The following is a 24,031-nucleotide window of genomic DNA, read 5'->3' on the forward strand; positions in this document are numbered from 1 at the left end:
TTTCAACAGCAGAACGTCTAGCGGTTTAGAAATTTGAAAGCTCCAAGCCACAGTAGTACTCTATGTGAGTCCTTGTTGTCGGTGAGACAGAAGGTAGATTTTTCTCAGATACTGTATAAATATCACATTCATGAATATTCTAATCTAGTGTGTCTGTTTCTACTTATTTGCATTCTGAGAAGCCATAGAAGTGTATAAGCCTGGGGCTGGCTGGCAGAGGAGAAGGAGAAGGGGGGGGGGGATCAGAGAGACTGGGAAGGGATGAGTGGAATAGAGGGGGGTTGATGGAGCTGATGGTGGAGGAAGGTTTTAATCCGCTAAAGCATGCCTATATATAACGACATCAGTATGCATATACTATGTATATACACATGCATATATACAGTATCAGTCAAAGGTTTGGACACACCTACTCATCCAAGGGTGTTTCTTTAGTTTTATTATTTTCCACAGGGAAGACATCCACACTATGAAATAACACATATCATATAGCTACCAAAAAATTGTTAAACAGATTAAAATACATTTCATATTGGAGATTCTTCAAAGTAGTCACCCTTTGCCTTGATGACATCTTGATGACACACTCTTTGCATTCTCTCAGAATAATCCTGCCAGAAGGACAACCATCTCTGCAGCACTCCATCAATCAGGCCTTTATGGCAGAGTGTCAGGAGAGAAGCCACTCTTGAGAAAAAGACATATGACATGTTACCATGATGAAAAATACTACATGGTCAGATTAGACTAAAATCAAACTATAAGGCCTGAATGCCAAGCCCTATGTATGGTGAACAACTACTTCTCATCACCTGCGTAATACTATCCCTACTGTTAAACCTGGTGGCAGGAGCATCATGCTTTGGGGCTGCTTCTCAGCGACAAGGACTTGGAGACTGGGAAAGATTGAGAGAAAAATGAGCAGAGCAAAATACAGGGAGGTTCTTTAAGAACACGGGACCTCTGACTGGGGCAAAGATTCATCTTTCAGCACAACAACGACCCAAAGCAGCCAAGACAATGCTGGAGCGGCTTCAGAATAAGCCTGTGGATGTCCATAAGGGGCCCAGTTAAAGCCTGGACTTGAACATCGGTGGGGAGACCTGAAGATTGCACTTCACAGATGCTCCCAATCCAATATTCAGGTCACCATGCAGATTTTCAATAGTATTTAGGTCAATATATTGCAAAAAGTTGATTTTATGGTCAGTGAACCATTTTGTTTGTAGGTTGGAGGTATGCTTTGTATCGTTGTCCTGCTGGAAGATCCCACAACAACTCAGTTTTAGCATTCTGGCAAAGGCAGACAGGTTTTGGTCTAAAAGATCCGGGTGCTTGATGGAGTCCATGTGTCCTAACCAGGTTCCCAGGGCATTTGGAAGTAAAACAGACGCACAACATCACAGATCCACCACAGTATTTCACTGCGGGTATTAGGTTTTTTTCTGCATGACCATGGTTCTTTTTATGCCAAACCCACCTCTGGTGTTTGTTGCCAAAAAGCTCAATTTTAGTCTCATCAGACCATTGAACATGGTTACAATTACAGTTCCCAGTACATAAAAATCCAGAAGTTAAATTTTTTTTGTTTGGTGACAGCAGAGGCTTTGTTCTGGCAACCATTCGAAATAACATGTTGGCATGGAGGTGACTTCTAATCATATTTTGGAGGAGTTGGTGACATCAAGATGTAACCAAATTCAGCAATTCTCTAAATGTGATTCGTGGAGATTTTTTTGGCTGCTTGAACCATCGTTCTCACTGTGTGTGGGGCTAAAGACAATGCTGAATGCAAAACGGCCCAGGTACAAATAGGGCATGAAAGTGGCTGTGGTTAATGCCTGGCAGAGCATCACCAGGGAACATCCCCAGTGTCTGGTAATTTCCAAGGTTATTGGACGTCAGGCAACCATTCCATGCAAAGCATAAGCAACCAACTATGACTATTTTATTGTACATGAAGGACTACGGGCAAAAGATGCTGTCATTTTTAAATGGTTAATTTGATATGGATGTATATACCCTCAAATTAAAGCAAACAGTCTGAACTTCAACCCAAAATCCATTGTATAATTTCAAATCCAGAAAGCTGGAATACGCACCATAATCACTATAATACTGTCACAGTCAAAACACCTAGCAGTTCACTGTGCTTCAAAAAAAAATATTTCCGGTTCTAAGGGGAATCTTTTTGGGTTCCAGGTAATACTCTTTCCAAAGATGGTTCTAGATCCAAAAGGGTACCAAAAGATTTCTAACTGGAACTAAAAAGGATCTTCAATGTGTTATACTATGGAGATGGCCAAGGAACCCCTTTAGGTTCAAGACAGCACCATTCTTTCTTAGAGTATTCCTACTCACTCAGTTACACATCGTTTTAGTTAGAGAGTTAAATACACATCCTGTGAAATGAAGGAGCTCATTCATTCAGGCTGCTGGCAAAATGCACACGTTTACACTCCAACTGCCATGAAGGAAAAACACACACAACGCACACGCACACGCACACACACTCACACACACACAGAGCAATACAACTCAAAGGAAGATTTGGATGCTATAGGAGAATAGTCAGGATAGTACAGGGTGTTTTAGACACAGAGGATTGGAGACCAATCACTAGTATGAATACAATGAGTTCACAAACCAGAGGAGCCTAAAAGCAGCAAGACTTTATTTAGCATTTACACTGGACCCAAGATACGAGAGGGAATGAGCAAGGGGAAGAGAGAAGCTGAGAGGGTGGTTAAAAGTGAGAGATTGGGGGAGGAAAGGGAGAGAGAATAAGAGTGTGTAGGTGTGTGTGCATGTGTGTAGGGGAGGGGGCAATGAAAGGGTTGTCCACATAGTTAGTGGCAGGCATTTTTGCCAGCATATGAGCACATAACCATATTCCCTAACATGTGTGTCCAATGAAAGGTGAATGGCTCTCCTGTCTATACTTTTCTTAAAATCCGCCATGATGTCACCATGAACCCTCAACGAACCCGCCTCTGTCAAAAAGCATTACTATGGCTTTCTCTCTTTCTGCCTAATTTTCTCTTTCTCTTTCCCTCTCTCTCTTTCCACCTCTCCCTCTCTCTCTCTCTCCACCTCTCCCTCTCTCTCTCGTTCCACCTCTTCCCCTTTCTCTCCCTGTTCTGCTTCCCTCTTTTTTTGCTTTGTCTGAATTACTAAGGCCGAAACCACATTATTTTTCTTTCTTTCCTCTTTTATTCTTTCTCATATTTTTCCACTCACCCCTCCCCAACTTTCTCCCTCTTTCTTTTTTTTTTTATATCTTGCTTGCCCCTAAACTCTTCTCTCCCACCTCCCTCTCCCTGGCTGGCTCGATCTAATTGAATCACCACAAGTTGCAGTGCAGAGCCAAATGTACCAGGATGTTCTGATTAAGATAGACTTTGTTGGTTTCACAAAAGTGCTCGGAGTTCTGGGCAGAGACAGAGAAGGCAAAGAAGGAGAAAGGAAGAAACTGGAAGAATGGGTAGAAAAGATGGGTAAGGGTTGTGGAGAGAGGGAGAGAAAAGGGCAAATAAAAAGGAGAAAAAGATGAGGAGGAGAAACAGAGACAGAGAAAGACAGAAAGTCAAAGGGAAACAGAGAGCAAGACAGAAAGACAAAGACCGAAAGACAAAGAGGGAGAAACAGCGACAGAAAAAAGACATAAAGACCACAAAAGAGAAACAGACAGAAGGAGAGAAAGACGGAGAGACAAAGAGAAACAAAAAGAGAAAAAGACAAAGACAAAGTGAGAGAGACAAAAAGAGAGAAACTGAGACACAGAAGGGCATAAATATTAAGGGAGAGAAAGAGACAGAAAGCCAGGGACGGTGGGGGTCGGCAGGGAACTGAAAAACAGCCAGAGCCCCATATGGAAGTGATTCAGTAATTACAGCAAATCTGTGAGCTCTAAAGGAAAGGTTCTCTTTTCCAACCCTCCTCTTTCTCACTCTCTCTCCACATAAAACGACCCTTATGAGAATGATATACGTATGTAAAATAATAAGAAAGCTTCAGTTTAGAAGCTTCTCTTTGAGTCAATGACCCTTAATGTGATTAAAGAGTGATTACTGTAGCTCAGGAAATATAGGGATGAGCTACTGTCTCCCGTGCAGTTGTAAACCCAAGAATAATACCACGCTTGAATAATGCCATGGTTTCTCTGAGTCGTTTTCAGCATTCTTCACTTATTAAGTGTGCTTTCTGAAGCTTAATGGGCTATTCCATAAGCAGTCCAAACACAGTATGATTGAGGCAGAGCCTGGTATAAACATGTTAAAGTTATCATCATCCACAGCTGAACTGGCATCCCTTCACACAACAAAGATTTCAACCTAATGAAATGTAGTGAGTGTGTGTGTGTGTGTGTGTAGTGTGAGAGAGAGAGAGAGAGAGAGAGAAAGAGAGTGAGTCAGAGAGAGACAGAGACGCCTGTCTCTTTAGCCCTGGAGGCACAAGGTGTTTTGCACTTTGCAGATGTGTATGTTGGCAGCAACTTCTGTTCTGTTTGGTCCCCAAACCGAGGACAGCCTGTAATTATCTGCCCTGCCATAACATGTTCTCATGTGTGTGAGTCGGCCAACAAACACACTTCATAATTTGATGCAGTTCTAATACGAGACACCAAATTAATCCTGTCAGTGGATGATTTACGTAAGAGTGGAGAATGCTTTTTTCCCCATGCTGTACGGAAAGGCCAACACGCAACAATGGTAATAAAGAAGGTAGACCTAGGACAGTAATGAAAATACAAATAGTTTGGTTGGTTTGTCAAATGCATGTACAAGTGATTAAGCAGATTTGCCTGATATGAGAAACGATTAACATTTGAACATTTCACGTTTATGTAACATTTTCATAAAGTAGGTCAATACCCAGCCTACCGCTCAATCGACAGACACAACTTAGGAATCACTGCTCAATGAGCACACTCAAACATTACCACCTCTAAAAACTCAAAAAGCAGCAGTATGAAGACCCTCGTCAGGATAGTTAACGGCAACAACGATGGGATTGCTGGCGTTGCAGTTCACTCTAGCGACCAAAAAAATTCACTGCAATATAAAGCTCCCAACCTGTGAGGGTGTAAATCCCCCTGCCACCAAGCGGCGCTGTCGTCTTAAAAATCAGTAGATCGTTTTTGAGACCGTTAAATATGTTAATCACCGTTTGGACGTAGCCTAAATTATAATTCATCTAACGGGAATGAGCTGCACTTAACTGACTCTGCAATTAAATCTGATTAAAGTGTTTTTTTATATATATAAATGTCCTGACTTCCTGCTTCTCCTTTCATGTGTTTTTTCTGGCCAACTTTTGAGATGAGGAGAGAAGGATGAATGTGCCCGAAATACGCTGGTATGAAATGGGAAATTCCGATCCTTTTTCCACCATCTCCACTCGCGTGGCATCAGGCTAAAACATGCACAATACAACATTTTTGCTTGCAACATTAAAGACAAAAAACTTTCAATGAAAAAAAACTTTAAACTCTAGGTTTTTTATCAAGTAAAAGATTATCCTAAATTAAATTATCCGTCCTCCTCCATGTTCCTGACACAATTTAACATGGAGTGGTTGAAATGCATACTGAGATTTGGCCCCATTCTAAATGACCCCCTACACCTTACACCCTACTTGTACAGAGGAATTAGCTATACCCAATCAGGAAAGGCCCTGGATGAAAGTCAGATATTAAGTTAAGGAAGACACTTTTCCACTCCGTTCCATTTGCTCGGGGAGGGAGAGAACAGAGGAAAGAGGATTTACGATGAAATTTAAGTGAATGAGAAAACAGCCTCCACTAACCTAATACATTGTATCTACTGACGGAGTGACAATTCGATATGAAATGTAAATGTATCCTTTGTGACTTTATAGTTAGTTCTTGATTCATAGAAACAACTGTCTCAGAAGTGTTGCTCCTCTACAAAGATATGCAACCTGGTCTCATTGGAATACGTAAACTATTTTACTCCCACATAACTTCACCTAATGTAATATATCTTACGACTTCGTATGATATGTTACATTAGGTTACATTACAATGCGGTATCAAAACGTATAATACACGCACAATTGGCTAAAACTTAACATATGTTATGAACTCTATTAAAACGTATCATATGTTACAAACGCTATTAAAACATATTTTATGTATTCCAATGAGATGAGGTTGCAACATCCAATTCAAAGGGACCCACCTTGTGTAGCCTAGGCCTACTTGAGCTGAATTACAGCAACACCGCATTCAATGTCTAGTACTTACTATCAATCAGCTTACAAAAGCTGTAAAAAAACTATATTTTGGGATATAAAAAAGCTTCTTCCATAGAACATTTCGTTAGGATGTTGAACCTGGAAATGTATGGTTCTCAATGTAAAAATATCGTTATGCTTCACTAGCCTAATAAAATCGCTTTCTAATGGCTGGTGGAGTTTACTCAAACTGACTATTGTTGGTGTGCGCGGAAATAAAGCCTTCATACACTTTTTATTTAAAATAGAATACATTTTAGCAACTAAAACATAATTTGTTTGAAATCGGACAAAAATTTTGACAAAAAAAGAAGCCAGAGCGCCTGCATTTTAATGAATACCAGCTAAAATAGCAAGTAAATGCAAGGTGTTCAAATGGAAGTTGTCTATTGCAGCTGGTGATGATAGGTTACAACGTGTAAATAGGGACACAAACACAGACACAAACACACGTACAAAACTTTGAAAATAAGACGTATTGCAATCGATTCTGCTCACTGTGGTATATTTGTGAAGATCAAAACTTGATTAAAATGAAAACGGATGTCCGCGCTGGTATGCTCCCATGTTTTAATTAACAATAATTCGATTTTGCTTGTGCTTAAAATAACTTAATTATTGGAGCCTATTAGAGTTGCGGACATTTTTATTTTGATCCGTTTTTCTGTCCCTCTGACTTGCAGAAGTAGGATGCAGAACATTATTTCAACTTTCAGGACAATTAATTGCAATAAAAAATAGATACTTTTACCCAATCCCAACCTAAACCCCAAAATTTTTGACCATAACCTTAACCTATGCCAAAAACCTTATATTCTTATGTATTTCATAAGTACATTAAAACAAGCACATACACAGACAGACACACAAAAACACACACTGAAAAGTTTGACAATGGCATTATCGACTGTTGACCAAACTTAAGCAGTTCCGGACCAGTCACGATGAGCCACGCCCTCCAGCCTCCAGTTATGCTCCGTATTATGTATACAATGTATGTCAGTAGAGCAGCGCTCGCCCTGGCACATGCGGAGTGCACATGCACCGTGGCTTTACTAAACGCTTAGCACTGTCACATAAGCGCATCAAAACTCCCCCTCAGCGGTAGATACCAGCCAATGAAAACGCACACAACACTGAGGGGGGAAAGTAGAGTTAACAGGGGACATATACTGAGATAAGATACGTCCCATTACTAAACAGAAAAAACAGAAGTTGAGAAGGCACAGAAGCGACTCGCATTCCTTTCAGCTACCTGAAAACGTAATTGATGTGGAAGTGTGACCGACGTGGTTAGTGTGTATGTCTTGCCTGGCTCACAGTAGGCTACCGTTCATTCTCGGAGATGCGGATGTTAATTCTTGTGATTTCTGAAATTCCCTTGGTCTCTTTTCGTGACACTCACATATGCTGAACCAGCGCAGAACGGACCCAGGTAAAACTTCCAACTCGAATATCTCCTGCACACCTGAGAGATTTGGACGTAACTCTTCTGCATAGTATGCAATTGGACGTAACAGTACAGACATTACAGTACCCTAAGGAGTTTTCTATAATTTGGTAGATAACTAAGTCTGTCATTCACTGTGCGCTCGCTTTGTGGGTCAGGTATCTCGCAGGTAGCTCCCGACTTTCCATAGTCTCAACTTGCGTATTGACATTTATTGAAGCGGCAATACAGATCGACAAGTTGAGCGTCATTCATCACTACAGGACACATCAATAAACATGGAAAGCCCGGGTGGTAAGTACTATGATTGTGACGACATTTTTGCAATTTCAATCGATTGCAATTACCATTCGTTTTTTTATTGTTGGTTATTTATTTATATTGCATAGATATGTATATACTAGTTGTTTACTCAATAATACATTTTGAATTGGAGAAAACATGTTGCCCTGAGAATGTTGAAGGGTATTTAATGAATTTAAACATCATTCACTATGTTTTATTTTGTTGTACCATTTCTTATTTGTCAAATTTGTCCTGCGTAATTGTGCGTAAAAAAAACCTCCCCAAAAGTTCCCCTTGATGAGGTTTTGTAAAACCTCAATCTGCATCTCAAATGGGGTGTCAATTGAATTAGATTGAAAACAATATTATTGGTCTTGTAATACATATGTAATGATACGTCTATGAAGTTGCGAGATAGAGACACAATTTACATTTATTGCAGAACCATATTGTGCTGAATCCTGATTGATAGGCTCATACGTTGCAACTGTTACAATAAGTGGATATTTTCTTTCAAGCTTACAGAACTGCGGTCCGAAAATGTCAGTATATTTTTTAAGACCATGCTTTAAGTTCACGCGGCGTGAAGCCTGTTTAACTGCACGAAAACAAACTCACGTGGAGCTACCTGTAATAGCATCCAAACAGTGCATTCCATGCTTATTGCGAAATCAACATGGCCAGATTATTGTTTTTCGTTCTTATCTGTTAATAAATTGTTCTCTATAACCTATGTGTCATTGAGATAATACATTGTATGACAGTGTTGTTATTATTGGGCGGCGAGAGCAGTGATATTCGATGATAACGTAAAGCGTACGGCCAGATACGCACGGATCGTTGGGCGGTGGTTCGGTTAGTCAAGGACACCAGGATTTATTGTACTGTATATTGTTATGCTATATTTGTAAGCATATTGAAAAATATATTGCATAATGTTTTTATGATATGATTTATTTAATAATTCTGTAGACACGTTCCAGAACAGGTGACTGAAACGATTTGGAACACCCCGCCCTTCCACTGTACATGTTCCATGGTTTCAATGTTAGTCATTATCTGTGGAGCGACTAACTTAACGCCGGCCAATATGCTTACTATAATAAAGTTAGTAAGTCGAATGTCATAAAAAGGGAACTGGTGTAAGGATCTGGGATATCTGAGCCTAATGCCATTGCATTCCTTACTAATGCCATCTACCACTTGGATGTTTTCAGAACGGTGGTTCACTTTTCCATAGAGAGCTCAGTTGACCCCTATTGCCCAATTGGGCACTCTGGGCCTCACAGAGCAGTAGAATTGGTGATGGAATTTTATTGAAAAGTACACAAACACGCACGCACTTCAAAAAAACATGCCAGGTCTGATATTACCACAATCTGTGTTCAGTAAAGGATAATCGATATCCAAATGTGTCCATTGTCCACTGCATAATCAGATAGTTGAACAAATCGCCTCAGCTGTAATTCAGTGTTACTGAGTGGTCAGTATTGGCTACTGAGTCAATGAGTGATCGTATGAGCGTGGGTAAAGGAGTTCACGAAACATTTGAGCGCCCACGCGGAGCACTCCCAAGATACACTATATCCGGCTTTATTTATTTTCCTTTTAGATTATACCAGATTCTAAGCAGCGAGTGGTGTGTGACTACTGGTGGGAGCTTGATGGAGCATGAGTCTGAATGCGCTCCTTGGCTTCCCGAAAATCGCTCACGTGGACGCATTTGCTATGCCGCGTGCAGAGCGTGATTTCCCTTCCCAGGCCCTCCCCTACAGTTCTCTGTTCTATAGATGTCTCCCCCTGGCACTTTGGTTGTGATGCTGCCTGCAGTGATGGAAAAGGAAGGCTGGTCAGTGGGTCAGCGATTCAACCAATAATGCATAAACTTTATCTCTCATCACGTGTTCATGCCTCATGGGTTTATTGTTTTTTATCACAAATCCCAACATCTGTCCCAAATGTGTCCTAAACTTTCTGCTTTCCTAGAGCAGGCTTATGCTACAGCTGGAACCTAACAGTCCTTACGCTCATGTAGCTTTAAGCCGTACAGTTATTTTATCCTCTGGGAGCAGAGTAATGCTGATACTGCTATAGGATAATTGGTGACATTACACATTTTTGGTAATGCAATGTGTTGAAAATTATGTACTGTATTTTTATCCTCAATGATGCATATATATATTATACACTCACCTAAAGGATTATTAGGAACACCATACTAATACTGTGTTTGACCCCCTTTCGCCTTCAGAACTGCCTTAATTCTACGTGGCATTGATTCAACAAGGTGCTGAAAGCATTCTTTAGAAATGTTGGCCCATATTGATAGGATAGCATCTTGCAGTTGATGGAGATTTGTGGGATGCACATCCAGGGCACGAAGCTCCCGTTCCACCACATCCCAAAGATGCTCTATTGGGTTGAGATCTGGTGACTGTGGGGGCCATTTCAGTCGGCCCATTCTCCTCTGACCTCTAGCATCAACAAGGCATTTTCGCCCACAGGACTGCCGCATACTGGATGTTTTACCCTTTTCACACCATTCTTTGTAAACCCTAGAAATGGTTGTGCGTGAAACTCCCAGTAACTGAGCTGATTGTGAAATACTCAGACCGGCCCATCTGGCACCAACAACCATGCCATGCTCAAAATTGCTTAAATCACCTTTCTTTCCCATTCTGAAATTCAGTTTGGAGTTCAGGAGATTGTCTTGACCAGGACCACACCCCTAAATGCATTGAAGCAACTGCCATGTGATTGGTTGATTATATAATTGCATTAATGAGAAATTGAACAGGTGTTCCTAATAATCCTTTAGGTGAGTGTATATAATATATATAATATATATATATATATATATATATATATATATATATTATATATATATATCATCACAAAAATATAATATGCTATATGAATTGTAATGCATGCAATCCACAATATATCCATAATACAGCACAAGTACAACTCCTAATCACCATCCACTGTGGCATGTTGACCTACAGGAGGTAGGCTAATAACACCTAGCTGTGAGACAGCTAGCTAGCTTCCTCCTGCAGCATCTGTTTCAGCCACAGAGCACACATCCTAAAACCAGTCCACACAGTGACCTACTTCTGCTAGCTGGGTTATTGGAGTCTGTTGGAAACATAGAAACATGCTCCTCACAGGTCAATGATGTTGACTGGGATATACAGCTCCGGGAAAAATTAAGAGACCACTGCACCTTTTTCTTTCCTTTCCAAAAAAGTGGAAAGGAAGGTTTTGAGTGAGACCACTGCAAATTGAAAAAAATAAAATTCAAGGAAACAAAAAGGTGCAGTGGTCTCTTAATTTTTTCTGGAGCTGTATTTACTTATCATCTAATTTGTACTATAGACCATAGAATGCTTTTGTAACTGTCCATTTGGACTCTGGCTTCAGTCATACACAACTTACAGCACATCAACAATAATTCACAAACTATTCAGATCTATATGGAAACAGTTTGTGGAGTCAAAAGGGTGTCCTCTACCTCCATCCTACAAATCATGACTTGTCACTGCACGGGCAAAGCAAGGCAGGAAAACACCAGCAGACTGGCCAGGCATCCAGCAGTCACAGAGCAAGAAGAGGAACAATGGAATATAGAGGGAAGAGGATAGGAGGAGGCGGAGGGAAGAACAAGAAGGGGTAGAGGATGAGGGAAGAAAGAAGAGGGGAAGAGGATTAGGCAAAGAAGAGAATGGAAGCAGATTGAGGGAAGAGGATGGGAGGAGAATGAGGGAAGAAAGGATGGGGGGAGGTTGAGGGATGAACGAGGAGAGCAGGATGAGGTAAGGAAGAAGAGGGCAGGAGGATGAGGTAAGAAAGAGGGGAGGAGGATGAGGTAAGGAAACAGGAATGGAGGAGGTGGAGTTAAGGAAGAGGATGGGAGGAGGATGAAGAAAGTGGAGTGGAGGAGGATGAGTTAAGGAAGAGGAGTGGAGTGGGATGAGTTAAGGAAGAGGAGTGGAGGGGGATGAGTTAAGGAAGAGGAGTGGAGGGGGATGAGTTAAGGAAGAGGAGTGGAGGGGGATGAGTTAAGGAAGAGGAGTGGAGGGGGATGAGTTAAGGAAGAGGAGTGGAGGGGGATGAGTTAAGGAAGAGGATGGGAGGAGGATGAAGGAAGAGGAGTGGAGGGGGATGAGTTAAGGAAGAGGAGTGGAGGGGGATGAGTTAAGGAAGAGGAGTGGAGGGGGATGAGTTAAGGAAGAGGGTGGGAGGAGGATGAAGGAAGAGGAGTGGAGGGGGATGAGTTAAGGAAGTGGATGGGAGGAGGATGAAGGAAGAGGGGAGAACGATGAGTGAAGGATGAGAAGGGGAAGAGGATAATAGAAGGGATGTTGTGCCTGTTAAGTGCTCGTGTTTCCCTGCCTGCCTCTCTGTCTGTCTCCACTTTCTCTCAGGCAGATTAGTGCCTGCCTGGTATTGGTAAACTCACGATGGGAAGCTGCATGCCTCACTTTCCAACCTGCTGCTAATTCCACAATAAACACTAGTGCATGTCTCCACTAACCTAAATTTTTACTTGCTTGTACTAGTGACTTAATCTCTCTTTTGTCTCCTCTCCGGGTTACATTGGGCATTCCCCAGAGTTCCCGTAGGCAAAGGCCAAGTCCTTTGGATTTCTAAAGTCACATGAGAAAAAATGTCTTCAGGAATTAGTTGACACTCTACATAAAGCTGTTGGCCAAGTATACAGCATGTTTTAGCAGTGCAATATAAAGCACCACAGTCAGGCTTGGACTTACTGTAAAATATTTACATTACATGACCCAGTTCATAACACCAGATTAACCAGGTAAACACAGCAGTAGCTCACATGAGTGTTCAGGTGGACATTAAAATGTGTTTAGGTGGGCGTGATTTCAGTGGAAGGACATGCTGGTCCCTCCCTGCCATATGTCTGGCTCTGACACTAACTCAAGTTCATAGTGTCAACAATAATTCCTGCGGCACGTGCTGACTGGTGGATAACAAAAACTCTTGGCCTAAACAAATACCAGGCGCAGCAAATGCGAAGGGAGAACGGGGAAGTCAACAGGGGAAACGACCAGATTTACTCATGTTTTCTTAAGAGTAGGAGTAGACTGGTTGCATGATAGTTTGGTGGTATTATTTGTTTTATTTACCACACTCACAGGCCTAAAGACGTAGATAATATTATTCATTTGAATGCAATAGTTTCTCAGACTGACTGTTATTTTATTTGTTTAGAAAGGATAGATTTTTGGTTTACAATTTCAGTTTGGATAGTTTTTATACATCGCTATTTTACTTTGAAATGATTCAATCTAAATGTCCATAAAAAATGCAGGTAGCCTATTAAAAACGATTTTCAATAGGGTCTAAATATTATGGTGACACATCGTGAAGCATGCATCAATGACTTCTGTCTTTGATTTACAAACTCGTAAAGCCGAAAACAAATCGACCCAAAGTTAGGTAGCATTACATTACCCGGGGGCGGTCCACGAGTTCGTGAGTATGACTAGTTGGTTATAGCGCCAAACGTAACCCTTCTACACCTCCACCTCTAGTATATTTTAGAGTCATAGAACCAGCTTGTGATTGTTGCAAATGTCTACACGAGACTGTGGATTTGGTCCGGGCAGTTACCATGTCAGGAGTCCATGTGAGTCAGTGGTCAGGTGTTGTGCTGTTGGAAAGCTCTGGGCATCCGGCCAAGAGAGCGGGGTTGTGCTATTTATGGAGCAGACACGTGATCTTGTGCTGCAACACAACTTATGACTATGGTCTGTATTTATACTGCGAAATAAAACGTTTAAGGTCAGAAACTTTTAGTGACACAGATTTTAGTGACACAAAAGGACCGTTTTCTTTCGGGGGGGGGGGGGGGGGGGGGGGGTGTAATACGTTACACCCCCAGGAATGAGTTACACCCCAAAGGTCCATATGGGACAATGCGAAAACACTGAGAATAAACAAAAACTGAAAAAATAGCAACATTCATTCGGCTTAGTGTTTATTTAGAAATGTCGAAAAGATTCCAAAGAGAGTCCACAATTCTGTCAAATGTACTTGTCAACGTGCGAGAACCTTAGCGCTTTGTTGCTGTGCTACGGGTATTATTTTTAGCGCCGCTCCGCTGTTCCTGCATGCTCTTGAACGTGCATTTATGCCTATACCATTCAGGCTATGATAAGGGAGCGAAGGAGCAAATTGTTAGAGGTTTTGCGACACGCATACCGAGGGATAAACATTTGTTCATGTTTATCCCTCGGTATAATGAACAAATAAGCTGGTTACATCTCTTTTAAATATATTATTATGCCTTTCCTTGACAGCCCAAGATGCTGAACTCAGGGAGATTACCCTTTTCTCTGAGGTCAGGATATCTGATAAGCCCTTCATTTCCATCTTGCCAGGTGGTGTTATTTTGTATGCAGGCTCCAATGGCAGCACCAGTCCCAGCCCTGGCAGCCCCTCCAGTGGGTATCAGACCCAGTCGCCCTCCCACTCCCAGCCCTCCTCCCCAGAGGAGGTCACTTTCACAGAGCTGAGGCCGATGGGTTCCCTGAAGGGCCAGATAGGGGAGGGATGCACACCCCCATCCTCCAAAATGGTCTTCCAGTTCCCAGAAGTCTACACTGTAGCCACACCAACTTCTATACACCAGCACACCTACCAACACCCCATTGCGAGTAAAAGGCCATGTGGAATCACAGGAACTTTCACCAGTGAGTTGTCAAGCTATATATATTCTACATTCTATTTGTGTTCTACAGAAAACAGGAGTTGGATTGGTCGGCATTCACCCTCATCGATCTGGTCCCAGATTCTGACAGTATGTATCTCTGTTTATTCCCATATCTACAGAGACTGGTGGGATGGTACTCCTGTGCAAAGTGTGTGGAGACATTGCGTCCGGGTTCCACTATGGAGTGCACGCATGTGAGGGTTGCAAGGTACAGACCCTGACCTGATAACTCTGGCTTTCCGAAATTCCTTTCATTATTTTCCCTATGACTTACGACCCCTGACTTATGGATGTATTCAAAGCCAGTTGGTCGTATTTCCCGTGCAGGGTTTTTTCCGTCGCAGCATCCAGCAGAACATCAACTACAAGATGTGCGTGAAGAACGAGAACTGCCTGATCATGAGAATGAACCGCAACCGCTGCCAACACTGTCGGTTCAAGAAATGCCTCTCCGTCGGCATGTCCAGAGATGGTGAGAGTCCATGTCACCCAGAGGCTTGGTGTAAATGGGGCAGAGACGTTTTTTTGAGGCCATCCAATGCTTGTGTTTCACTTACCGGCTCTGTCAGCACTGCACCAACCTGATAGTTCACCTGAGTCGTTGCATTGACCTACTGTTGAAGGGCGCACTTAGAGAGAATAACCTATATCTGCACACATATTATAAGTCCCCAAGTCTTCCTCCCTCTTCATACACCTTCTCTCCTCCCTCCCCTCTATATGTTCTTCTTGTTCCATGTTCCCTGCTGTCCTCTCCCTCTTCCCACCCTGTTCTCCTCTCCCTCTACCTTGTTCTCCTCTCCCTCCACCCTGTTCTCCTCTCCCTCCACCCTGTTCTCCTCTCACACCAATCTCTTCCTCATCCATCCTGCTCCCTTCCCCGTCCATGTTCTCCTCTCTCTCTACCCAGTTCTCTTCTCTTCTCCCTCCACCCTATCTTCCTCTCCACCCAGCTCTCCTCCCCCTCCACCCAGCTCTCCTCTCCCTTTACCCAGCTCTCCTCTCCCTCCACCCTGTTCTCCTCTCCCTCCACCCTGCTCTCCTCTCCCTCCACCCAGCTCTCCTCTCCCTCCAGCCTGTTTTCCTCTCCCTCTTCCCACCCTGTTCTCCTCTCCCTCCACCCTGTTCTCCTCTCCCTCCACCCAGCTCTCCTCTCCCTCCACCCTGTTCTCCTCTCTCTCCACCCAGCTCTCCTCTCCCTCCACCCAGCTCTCCTCTCCCTCCAGCCTGTTTTCCTCTCCCTCTTCCCTGTTCTCCTCTCCCTCCACCCTGTTCTCCTCTCCCTCCACCCAGCTCTCCTCTCCTTCCACCCTGTTCTCCTCTCCCTCCAGCCTGTTCCCCTCTCCCTCCAGCCTGTTCTCCTCTCCCTCCACCCTGTTCTCCTCTCCCTCCACCCAGCTCCCCTCTCCCTCCAGCCTGTTCTCCTCTCCCTCCACCCAGCTCTCCTCTCCCTCCACCCTGTTCTCCTCTCCCTCCACCCTGTTCTCCTCTCCCTCCTCCCTGCTCTCTTCTCTCTCTGTTCCCGCTCTGTCCGACAGTGATTTATGAGAACAGGAGCCTTGAAGTCCCTAAAGCTATCGGTCATCCAGAAAACTGCAGCAAACACAGGAATTATTTTGGGAAATTGGAACAGGGTCAACTTGAGTACCTTGTATAATGTTTGCCCTTATAAAATATTGGGCAATTAATTATGGATACGGCAAACAATTAAGCTTGAGATGCATTGTAAAACCGCCTTTCATCGTCTGACAATTAATCAGTTATTTAAGCAATATGACACAAGGGGGTGTGGTATAGAGCCAATATACAATATTTAAGCACTGTTTTTAGACATTGCGCTTAGGCATAGTATATTGGCCATACACCACACCCCCTTCTGCCTTTATCGCTTGCATTTACCACAACTATCAACTAATCAGCAATAAGGATTCGAAGCACCTGGTTTATGATTCCCTTTAAAGAACAGGTTATCCACAAAGTAGAAATCAGTGGCTATAAAGTTAATTCTTTGAACTTTATATTGAATATTTTCAAGTCAAATTTGAAAATATTAGAATTCTTAAATGACTCTTCGTAAAATCAATCTGGGATGATAGGTGGTTTGGTAAGTTCAGCTAGGAAGTCAGTTTGATTACCAAGATAACTATTGTAGCCAGCGAGTAAACTTCAATGTGGTCTCCTATCAACTGGCAAATGATTAGCCGTAATTTCTATTTGCAAATATGCTAAATTATAGCCATAGTATACAATAGATTATCTATTGTATCTATTAATATATGCCATGGCTATATATTAACTATGGGCTTTTTGCACTCTTTAGCAAATAACGCAACTTTGCGGAAGGTTAATTCTACTCATTGCAAATATTTTTAAGACAATGCACCCCTAATTCATTATCCCCTACTCAATAAACAATATAAAAAAGGTGCTGCATCACACCAGAAAACAGAAGTTTCAGTTGACCTAAAAAAGCTAAGTAAAATGTTGACCCATTGCATAGTTGTACATCGTGACCTAGTTTGCCTGTCTTCTACTCGTCTACTTATATCCACCCTCTACTTTTCTCTATTGTCTAATTGACAACAGACAAACGTGTGATTTCTGCAGGCGGTGGACCATTTGGGTGCTCAACAGTCGAGTGCAAGAAAAGAGGGTATCATAGTGAAGAGTTTTTTTAAGGAAACAAACACTCATATTGACCCTATTAAAAATACGCTCTAGCAAGTTTCAAGAACCGCAACCTAGAAACCTCTTTCCTTCGGTTGCAGCTGTTGCAAAAACAGGAAAACCTCAGTCAACTGCCTGCAGTCCACATTAAAGAATACGCCCTGATTTCTCTAGAGCTTGGTGCTGTGTGATTCTTTGTCTTGTGATACCATGCGCAGGGCAAGTATTTAAGTCAGTTGGCACAGCGATGGCCGACATTCCCCCTCTGCAACCAGTTCATGCTCTTAAAGACACAGCTCCTTGAATTGGTAATGTAGCGCCTGTTCTCAAATAGATATAATTGTAAGCAAAGACTGAAAATATAATGTTAGGGCGCCTGTAACTAAAGCAGCAAACCAATAACTCTAAAATAGTACAGATTGTCTGTTTCTGTAAGTGTACATATTCACGCTGGCATTCTTCTTAATCATTCTTTATGCATAATTAAAATGTTGCCTCATGCATTCTACTGGCTTGGATGAAGAACTGTCACGAGGCAGGACTGCCTTTTGAAGCTTTCTTCTTATCTCGCACTCCACCCTGTGGACTCTCAATCCACTCACTCGCTACTTTCTTTCCGCAATCTCCTACTTTCACTTCTCCTCTTCTCCATTCACTCCCTCCCCCATTTTCTGCAACCGCTACTTCTCTCCTGCGTGCTGAGAGCCCATTTCTCTTCCTCTCCGTCTGTCGCAGTAGCTGTAACATCACGTTCTCAATGACCCACTGCCCTACTTACAGAGCAGAGAAGGAAGTAGAGAGTGAGGGAAAGAAAAAATGGAGAGCGATATGGAAAAGGAGGGGGTTAGAGAGTGTCTATAAATAGCACCTCCAGCTGATGGATATTCTTGGAGAGGGGGGATGGAGAGGGAGAGAGAAGAGAGAAGAGAGGGAGGCCTGAATGAAATGGAAGGATACAATGATCTACTGAACATATCTAGTAAAAGATTAAGATCGACTTAAATAAATTCATGTTGAAAATATTGTAACAAAACACAAATAAAGCATATTAGTAATCAAAGTATATTGAGATATAAAAATATATACTTTTTGTGGAGAGTGAACAGCTCTTACTTTTTGGTTTTTATGTAAGGCTTTTATTGACAAGAGGGATCACATGGAAACAGGTAAAGTGGAGACACAGAGGTGAAGGTGGAGATTGGGAATTGAACCATAGTCTCCGACATACAGCTCCTTAAAGAAATAAGAGACCAGTGCACCTTTTCGAAAATAGAAGGTTTTGAGTGAGGAACAGAAGGGTTAAATTAAGAGACCACTGCAAATTGAACACGTCTGTTCCTCACTCAAACCCTTCCTTTTCAACTTTTTTGGAAAGGAAAGAAAAAGGTGCAGTGGTCTCTTAATTTCTTAAGGAGCTGTATGTTCATGGAGCTGGAAGTGTTAACACTGGACCTCTGCTTTGCACAAATATGTTATTTTTAATGTTCTACCCTACTTTTCTATCCAATTCAGTAATACATACTGTGCCCATATATCAAGATATGAGTCGTCCAAAGTTCATCCGATGGCATTCTGGTTCTTATCACACTTCTTGTTCAACCAGAATGTCTAAACACAAAGGCAATCTCTGGCCTTTTAACTTTCACAATTCACAGGCAACCAAGCGTCTACAAGGTATTGTTAGAGCTTGAAGAGGCAAGGCAACTATATTTAATTAATATGCCAAATCCAGACGGTCCTGGTCAATCAAACCGGCCTCTGCGGACCTCTAAACAGGAGTAGAATTCAAACCCTGGGCTCTATATTTCATTATTTCGTAATAATTTGGGCTATTTTCGTCTGACTACGGCCAGATGATAATGAGACCCTTCTCTTAATGTGTTCCTCAGCTGTGCGTTTCGGCCGTATCCCTAAGAGGGAAAAGCAGAGGCTTCTGGATGAGATGCAAAGCTACATGAACAGCCTGAACGACACCATGGAACTGGACTCCATCTCCGAAAACCTTCCCAGCCCAGCAGAGGCTCCCTGTAAAGAAGCCATAGGAGCCATTTCACAGGCCTATCAGGAAATTTTCGCCAGTAGCCAAGACAGAGCAGCAAAGAGGGGTATCAATGTCAATAATAACAATAACAGCCTCCCAGCAACATGCCCCTTCAAGGGCAACACATCTGAGGAGGCCACATATGGGTCCTCCCACCCTAGCTCTGGCTCCGCCCAGGGTTACCAAGCCTGTCTAGCAGGCCCCGCCCCTCGCTGCCCAGTCACCAATGACAATCAACATTCATTCCTCCCCGTGGACAACGGCCGCTATAGTTACTCTGCAACATCAAATCAGAACAATGGACAGTCCAATATGGGCAGCACACCTCAACAGCCCAACTTGGCCAATCACAGTTTCTCCATGAAGGAAGAGACCCAAGAGCCCCAAACCCAGCCATCCTGTCCATGGAATTTGGCAGCAGGCACCAAAGTGCTGGTAAGCATCTGTAAAGGTGTTAAAAAGTCGTCATGCTTTACTGTCGCGATGCGGCAGAACTAGTGTTGTGTAACAGATTACAACATACTCACTTTCTCTCCCTGTGTCAGGCCTGTCCTCTAAACCCATGTCCTGTATCTGTGGCCAGTCGTTCGGGACAACAGATATGGGAGTCTTTCTCCCAGTGTTTCACCCCAGCAGTGAGGGAAGTGGTGGAGTTCGCTAAGGGCATCCCTGGCTTCCAGGAGCTGAGCCAGCAGGACCAGGTCATGTTGCTCAAATCAGGCACATTCCAGGTACTCACCACTTGGGACTAAGTCTACGTTAATCCATGACCAGGCTTTGTCTGTGACTGGGAAACTGGGCCAAAAGAGAGAAAAAAAATCTTTGTAAAACCCAAATGAAGCACCAAACACCTTTTTTCTGTTCCCCCTTGAGTTTAATCTCACTCCCCTGTGGAATAACCTCCGCGTGCTGTCTTCTGTCTCTGTCAGGTGTTGATGGTGAGGTTCTGCGCCCTTCTCAACCCAGAGGAGCGAACAGTGACCTTCCTGAATGGCCAGACGTACCCCCAGTCCACCCTGCGAGGCCTGGGGATGGGGACACTGCTTGACGCCATGTTCGACTTCAGCGAGAACCTGGGAGCTCTGAGGCTGGAGCCTGATGAGATTGCCCTGTTCATGGCTGTGGTGCTGGTTTCTGCAGGTGAGAAAAAGAGCCCCTTGATCAGCTGAAAGCGCTGAAGACAAAATCAGTGAAGCATGGTTGAGTAACAACATTGAATGTGTAGCTTGTGATGGAATCTTGGAGATGAAGGCCAGAATATTGTTTTAATGTTTTTACTACTTTCTTAAGTTGGCAGTTTTGTGTTTTTGTATTTTAATATAGTTATATTCATTAGTAATACAGGTATTTTTAGCATGCTGTGAAATGTTTACATGTCACAATGAAGGAATAAGGGGTGGGTCTTAAGGAATGTATGTTTTGTTATTGTAAGGTAATGAGTAGGGGGTTGCAAAGGACAGGGGACTATAAAACTTGGTAGTAGGACTGAGGTAGATTTTTGCTCGATTTCCAACCACGCGTAGGTGGTTGTATTTTGATTATAACCCATGCATAAAAAAACCACGACAGAACTTGCGACTCAAGACCAATATTTTTGATTGTACAAGCTTTTCCACTATGGAGTCACATGTTCATGTTGACTGAACAGACAGTGCTCAGCACATTAAACACACACTCAACACCGTCTTCTCCTTTTCTCTCCTCGTCAGACCGTTCGGGCATTTCTGACACGGCTGCCGTAGAACAGCTCCAGGAGGGTCTGATCCACGCCCTGCGATCCCTCATCCATCGCCGCTGTCCCGAACAGAGCGCCGCCATCTTCCCCAAGCTGCTCCTTCGCCTGCCCGACCTCCGCACCCTCAACAACCTGCACTCTGACAAGCTGCTGGCCTTCCGCATTGACCCCTGAACCAGCCTGAACACACGCAAACACACACACACACACACACATGCACAGGCACTTATGCGTATACACAAAGACGTTCAGAACTAGCCCACCACCACTTTCTCAGGGCATGACTTCCTGGAGACTCACCATGAGAAGAACCACGACTTGAAAATTTTTTGAAAGAGAACAATAATGAACAGAATCTGATCTTCACCCAGAGGATCAGTCCATGCAGACTTGTGCTCATACACAGAAAACCTCAAGATCTCCACTTGGTGGTCATTTAGAACGTACATCAGTGTTTTAGGCTAATCATAACCATTTTGGACAGATTTGATGTGTATAGCAGTTTAACAATTTATTTCTAGTGTTTAGGAGAATAAAAGCCAGTTAGTTAATTTACCGTACTACCGTTTTATTTAAACCTAATCTCCTGACCTTTGCCAAACCAGTTAAGAGATTATATGAGAAGATGCTTATGGACAATGATAGGCTAAGGACCATTATTGGTGACATTATGTGTGGAAGTTTAATGCATAAGAGAAAAGGACCTTGTATATATTAAATACGTAGTTAAAACTTTACAGGTTAAGATCGAATTACTCCCATTTCACATACAAAAACATCTGGGGTTTAAATATGCAATTAAATCAGAAATATATTCTACATACTTGTTTCATATAGAAATGCTATATTCCTATATTAATAGGTCGGCATCAGGAATCATGGACGAAGACCCAGGACTTTGTCTCCCACCATGTTGGGTTTTGTACTCTGTGTTGTTTTGATTGTGATGTTGTGAATAAAATGTCAGTGTCTCTTATGTACAATATGACGGATCTGCTGGGCGAGATCAGAGTTCAGTGAACAGAAGACGGGTATAAAGGAGAGGCCATAGGAATGTAATGGAGCGTCTGTGCGCGACTGTAGAGGGTACTTGTCAGCACTGACGATGTGGGCTGAGAGGATCGTTTTGAAGGGGGCGGGACATGTGCCGTGTCAGCCAGTGCGCTGACAGCAATGTGATCAGATGTTGGACCAAACCAGCAGAATTCGAGAATTCACCAGCACTTCCTACTCCACAACCTGCAGCAGGCACATCCCCAATACCCGTACCTAATGCTTGTCAAGCGAAAACAAAATACACCTTTAGGGTGAAAAGGGAATCTGATTGCCACTATTAAGTGCAAATTGAGATTATTGTTGATTGAGCGCATCCTGTATATTTTGTAAGTTGTTATTTCTTCCATAAAATTGATATAAAGATGAAATTATGTAACTATCGAATCCCGCCTCTTTCGTGTTCCTTTTATCTATATAGGTGCTGGTCATAAAAATAGAATATCATCAAAAAGTTTATTTATTTATGTAATTCCATTCAAAAAGTGAAACTTGTGTATTATATTCATTCATTACACACAGACTGATATATTTCAAATGTTTATTTATTTTAATTGCGATGATTATAACTGACAACTAATGAAAATCACAAATTTAGTATCTCCGAAAATTAGAATATTACTTAAGACCAATACAAAAAAATGTTGGCCAACTGAAAAGTATGAACATGAAAAGTATGAGCATGTACAGCACTCAATACTTAGTTGAGGCTCCTTTTGCCTGAATTACTGCAGCAATGCGGCGTGGCATGGAGTCGATCAGTCTGTGGCACTGTTCAGGTGTTATGAGAGCCCAGGTTGCTCTGAGAGTGGCCTTCAGCTCTTCTGCATTGTTGGGTCTGGCGTATTGCATCTTCTTCTTCACAATACCCCATAGATTTTCTATAGGGTTAAGGTCAGGCGAGTTTGCTGGCCAATTAAGAACAGGGAAATCATGGTCCTTAAACCAGGTACTGGTAGCTTTGGCACTGTGTGCAGGTGCCAAGTCCTGTTGGAAAATGAAATCTGCATCTCCATAAAGTTGGTCAGCAGCAGGAAGCATGAAGTGCTCTAAAACTTCCTGGTAGACGGCTGAATAGACCTTGGACCTCAGAAAACACAGTGGACCAACACCAGCAGATGACATGGCACCCCAAACCATCACTGACTGTGGAAACTTTACACTGGACTTCAAGCAACGTGGATTCTGTGCCTCTCCTCTCTTCCTCCAGACTCTGGGACCTTGATTTCCAAAGGAAATGCAAAATGTACTTTCATCAGAGAACATAACTCAGCAGCAGTCCAGTCCTTTTTGTCTTTAGCCAAGGCGAGACGCTTCTGACGCTGTGTCTTGTTCAAGAGTGGCTTGAAACAAGGAATGCGACAGCTGAAACCCCTGTCTTGCATACGTCTGTGCGTGGTGGTTCTTGAAGCACTGACTCCAGCTGCTGTCCACTCTTTGTGAATCTCCCCCATATTTTTGAATGGGTTTTGTTTCACAATCCTCTCCAGGGTGCGGTTATCCCTACTGTTTGTACACTTTTTTCTAACCACATGTTTTCCTTCCCTTCGCCTCTCTATTAATGTGCTTGGACACAGAGCTCTGTGAACAGCCAGCTTCTTTAGCTATGACCTTTTGAGTCTTGCCCTCCTTGCGCAAGGTGTTAATGGTCGTTTTTTGGACAGCTGTCAAGTCAGCAGTCTTCCCCATGATTGTGTTGCCTACAGAACTAGACTGAGAGACCATTTAAAGGCCTTTGCAGGTGTTTTGGGTTAATTAGCTGATTAGAGTGTGGCACCAGTTGTCTTCAATATAGAACCT

At 42.8% G+C, this 24,031-nt stretch overlaps 1 protein-coding gene and 1 long non-coding RNA gene across 3 annotated transcripts; one reads left to right on the plus strand and one right to left on the minus strand.

The window, feature by feature from the left end:
- Positions 1-588: 588 nt before the first annotated feature.
- Positions 589-14,437, minus strand: LOC109616384. The gene is made up of 3 exons (XR_002197504.2): positions 14,351-14,437; positions 813-896; positions 589-687 (listed from the first exon to the last, which is right to left on the minus strand). It is a non-coding gene; the product is annotated as an uncharacterized LOC109616384 (long non-coding RNA).
- LOC105013636 (nuclear receptor subfamily 1 group D member 1-like) lies at positions 7,312-22,618 on the plus strand. Of its 2 annotated transcripts, XM_020051363.2 has the most exons (9): positions 7,312-7,693; positions 7,867-8,002; positions 14,404-14,715; positions 14,855-14,943; positions 15,063-15,207; positions 19,292-19,878; positions 19,989-20,174; positions 20,373-20,583; positions 21,153-21,352. In XM_020051363.2, the coding sequence occupies exons 2-9, from the start codon at positions 7,987-7,989 to the stop codon at positions 21,350-21,352; spliced, it is 1,746 nt and encodes a 581-aa protein (XP_019906922.2). In that variant the 5' UTR covers positions 7,312-7,693; positions 7,867-7,986. The 2 variants fall into 2 exon arrangements, with proteins under 2 accessions (XP_019906922.2, XP_034152044.1); XM_034296153.1 differs by having other exon boundaries at positions 7,315-8,002; positions 21,153-22,618.
- Positions 22,619-24,031: the final 1,413 nt, after the last annotated feature.

The sequence above is a fragment of the Esox lucius genome, chromosome 12 (genome assembly GCF_011004845.1).
Source record: "Esox lucius isolate fEsoLuc1 chromosome 12, fEsoLuc1.pri, whole genome shotgun sequence".
Taxonomy (NCBI): Eukaryota; Metazoa; Chordata; class Actinopteri; order Esociformes; family Esocidae; genus Esox; species Esox lucius.

Coding starts and splice junctions, on each gene's coding strand:
- LOC105013636 (XM_020051363.2), top strand. Junction 14,716..14,854: donor AATCACAGGAACTTTCACCA/GTGAGTTGTCAA, acceptor CCATATCTACAG/AGACTGGTGGGATGGTACTC. Junction 20,584..21,152: donor TGTGGTGCTGGTTTCTGCAG/GTGAGAAAAAGA, acceptor TCTCCTCGTCAG/ACCGTTCGGGCATTTCTGAC.